At 32.6% G+C, this 3398-nt stretch overlaps 1 protein-coding gene across 1 annotated transcript in view; it reads left to right on the forward strand.

Annotated features, from left to right (window-relative positions):
* Positions 1240–3398, forward strand: part of LOC107608769 (premnaspirodiene oxygenase-like) — a 22966-nt gene continuing 20807 nt past the window's right edge. The window contains exons 1-2 of the mRNA XM_016310500.2: positions 1240–2196; positions 2445–2571. Of these exons, the coding sequence (XP_016165986.2) occupies positions 1285–2196; positions 2445–2571 (1039 nt within the window). The 5' untranslated portion in view covers positions 1240–1284. The remainder of the gene's footprint in view (positions 2197–2444; positions 2572–3398) is intronic.

Below are 3398 nucleotides of genomic sequence, written 5' to 3' on the forward strand. Positions count from 1 at the left end.
TGTTCTTGTTTTGTGGTTCTCCTTGTGAGACATGCTTGTTTTAATTAAATTGCAACCAAATTGTGTGCAGTTATGTAATAAGATCAGTAACAATCATAGGTCAAAAATTGCAGCCTCACATAATCTTCCACTAGGACCATAGGAACTATCAAGCTTTGATAGCATACATCACTTCATCGGCCATAGTTCTCTCTTCGCCGGAGATTGCCAAAGAGGTCTTGAGACACTGCCTTTCCAGAGTGACCTTGCTTTCTTGCCGCAGAAGTTGTTTGCTTCACAAAAGTGGCTGCATGTGATTACTGATTAGTGGAGTGATGCATAAAGTGAAGGAGATGTATAGAACTAGTGATATGATTCTTGATAATATATCAAGACAAAATCAACAACCAAGAATGTTGATAAAAGATGGTAGTCTTCTGTCTTTTGATTGATGAAAACTCCCTTTTGTGATTCCCATTTCCTACAAGGCAGCCTTAAAATCCAAGCCTGGTTAAGGTCTAGAGGATGGAATCATGGAGTATATATATATATATATATGCACAACAGCTAAGCATATAAATGTGTGCAGTAATCTCAGTTGTTTGCAGATAATTTAGCTTTCAAACAATAGTTATTCTGCATCAAGTGAAAATTTATGTGAATGAAGGGGCAGGGGATTCAATTTCTCTACTTGCTAAGCTAAAACAAACTTGAAGATCAGTTGTTTGATATATCAATGAGCAACCAAGTCCATAATCTAACACCATTTTTCCTGATATCAATTTAGGAAAGCAGCTTCAATAATTAAGAGTAGACTTTGTGGATATTGCATATAAGATTGAATTGAATATCTATTTGAATATCTCTGGCTAGCTATGGCCCTGCTTCTAATTAAAGACCAACTCTATATAAACAAATTAACTCAAAAAATATTGATAAATCAGTTATAAAAACAATAATTAACTCAAAATATATTATAACAGGTTTGATTTTCTAATTGCATGAAAATATTTGTACTGATTGGTAAAGCTGTATAACTTGTGTCACAGGGAATATTAATTAGTTTGGTGAAGAGGGACCAAATCCAAAATAGATTGATTAAGAAAGTGCCTAACTTTTATTATTTGGTAGATCATCTTTTTCCTTTTTTTTTCTTTTATATGAAGTGAAATTAATAGTTGAGAATCATTAGATGATTCGACAAGTTTAACTAAATTGTTATCTAACGATTTTCAATTATCAACTTCATGCGAGTCTCCACCTGTATATATCTTACACATAAGCTAAATTCTAAAACATGTTTCCATGATGGAGTTTCATTTCTCATCATTCTCTATCATCCTTCAAAGTCCTATTATCATTATCATCTTAATCTCTTTGATCCTCAAGTTGGGAAGAAAGAGATTCAAAACTAATGGCAGAGCATCAAGTAATAATCTTCCACCAGGGCCATGGAAGCTACCAATTCTCGGAAGCATCCACCATCTCATCGGCGATCTTCCACACCGCCGCCTAACAAAACTATCCAAAAAACATGGCCCCATAATCCACATGCAGCTCGGAGAGACACCAGCCATAGTCATTTCTTCACCGGAGATCGCCAAAGAGCTCTTCAAAACCCATGACACCGCCTTCGCTCAACGGCCTCAGTTTCCCGCCATTGAAGCTCTAACTTATGGTTGGACAGATCTTGCGTTTTCGCCATACGGAAACTTCTGGAAGCAGGTAAGGAAGATTTGCACGGTCGAATTGTTGAGCGCCAAGCGCGTTAGATCGTTCAAGTTCATAAGAATGGAAGAGGTTTCAAGCTTAGTAAGATCTGTCTCCATGAACGTTGGTTCATCCATCAACCTCACTGAGATGTTCTTGAACATGTCATACAGCATCATAGCGAGAGCCACATTCGGAAAGAAAACGAAGGATCAAGACGCATATGTTTCAATCATCAAGGAAACTTTAACATCTTCGTCACTTGCTTTTGGTGTTAGTAACTTGTTTCCTTCTCAGAAATGGTTGCATGTGATTAGTGGAGTGGAACGTAAAGTGAAGGAGATGCATAGAACATGTGATAGGGTTCTTGATGATATCATTGATGAAGCAACATCAAAGATAGATGGAGATGGAGATGGTACTCTTCTGGGTATTCTTTTGAAACTCAAAGAAAATGGTGCTTGTGAATTTCAATTGACAAATGACAATATTAAAGCTATTCTTCAGGTTAGTATTAGTTTAATTTCTCTGTATTATCTGGTTAATTTCATGTTTGTTTATTAAGGTTTTTGAAAATATATAATATAGGAAGTGTTTCAAGTGTATCGGAAACACCGATTTTCTAGTTATTTTAACCGTTGATCTAAATTATAAAAAATATATATAATATATATTAATTGAAATCAACGGTTAAAACAATTGAAATACTGGTGTTTCCGGTACACTTAAAATTTTTCTTAGTATATATGGTGTAGGACATGTTAATTGCGGGAGGTGAAACTACATCTTTAACTGTGGAATGGATTTTCTCTGAGATGCTAAAAAATCCAAGAGTGCTGAAGAAAGCACAAGCAGAAGTTAGGAAAGTTTTCGGCAACAAAGGTTATTTTTTTTTATAAATATTTTTACTGGAAGAATGTTAAAGGATCATCAAAATTTATTATTTTTGGTCATCAGTTGGCTATCAATGTTTAAAAGTAAGAGATAAAATATGTTATTAGATTACTAGATTAAATGAATTGAGTTAAACTAATTTAGATTTGGTCGAGTAGTCAGCTCATTGGTCTGCTTAAACAAGTGTTAGAGGTTGACCAATAACATACCCTTAATCAGGGATGGATTCAGAAAGTTTAGTATGGAGAAATATAGAGATTATTATATAAAAACTAATTTGAAAGTTACAAAGACTTGAGCATATGATATTAAATTAGTTAAGTGAAAAATATTAGTAAATTAAACAATTAAGACATAAATCTATTACATAATAAAAAATAATACATATAAAAATACTAAATTATATAATATTTTTTATTTTTTTAAATACATATCTCATATATAAATATAGTTTCTAAAAATTTTGGGGGCCGAGGCCACTACTCGCCCCCTCTAGGTCCGTCCCTGCCCTTAAATGGAGCTAAGTTACACAACGGATTAATCCTTGATCTGTCGAATTAAAAAATAATGTGGAAGTTGATGATTAAGTGATGACTAAAAATAATAAATTTTAATGACTCATAGTATTTTTCATTTTTAAATATGACTCGCATGAAAAAAGTATATATTTGTATATCCATAAAAAAAATAATTTAGATGAATTGAAAATATTTTATACGGTTATCTAATCACTAATCACATCTATGTATTTAGATAATTTTTTAAATAATAAATTTAAAAATTAGTTATATAAAATTCTTATATTAATATTATAT

The sequence above is a fragment of the Arachis ipaensis genome, chromosome B07 (assembly GCF_000816755.2).
Source record: "Arachis ipaensis cultivar K30076 chromosome B07, Araip1.1, whole genome shotgun sequence".
Taxonomy (NCBI): Eukaryota; Viridiplantae; Streptophyta; class Magnoliopsida; order Fabales; family Fabaceae; genus Arachis; species Arachis ipaensis.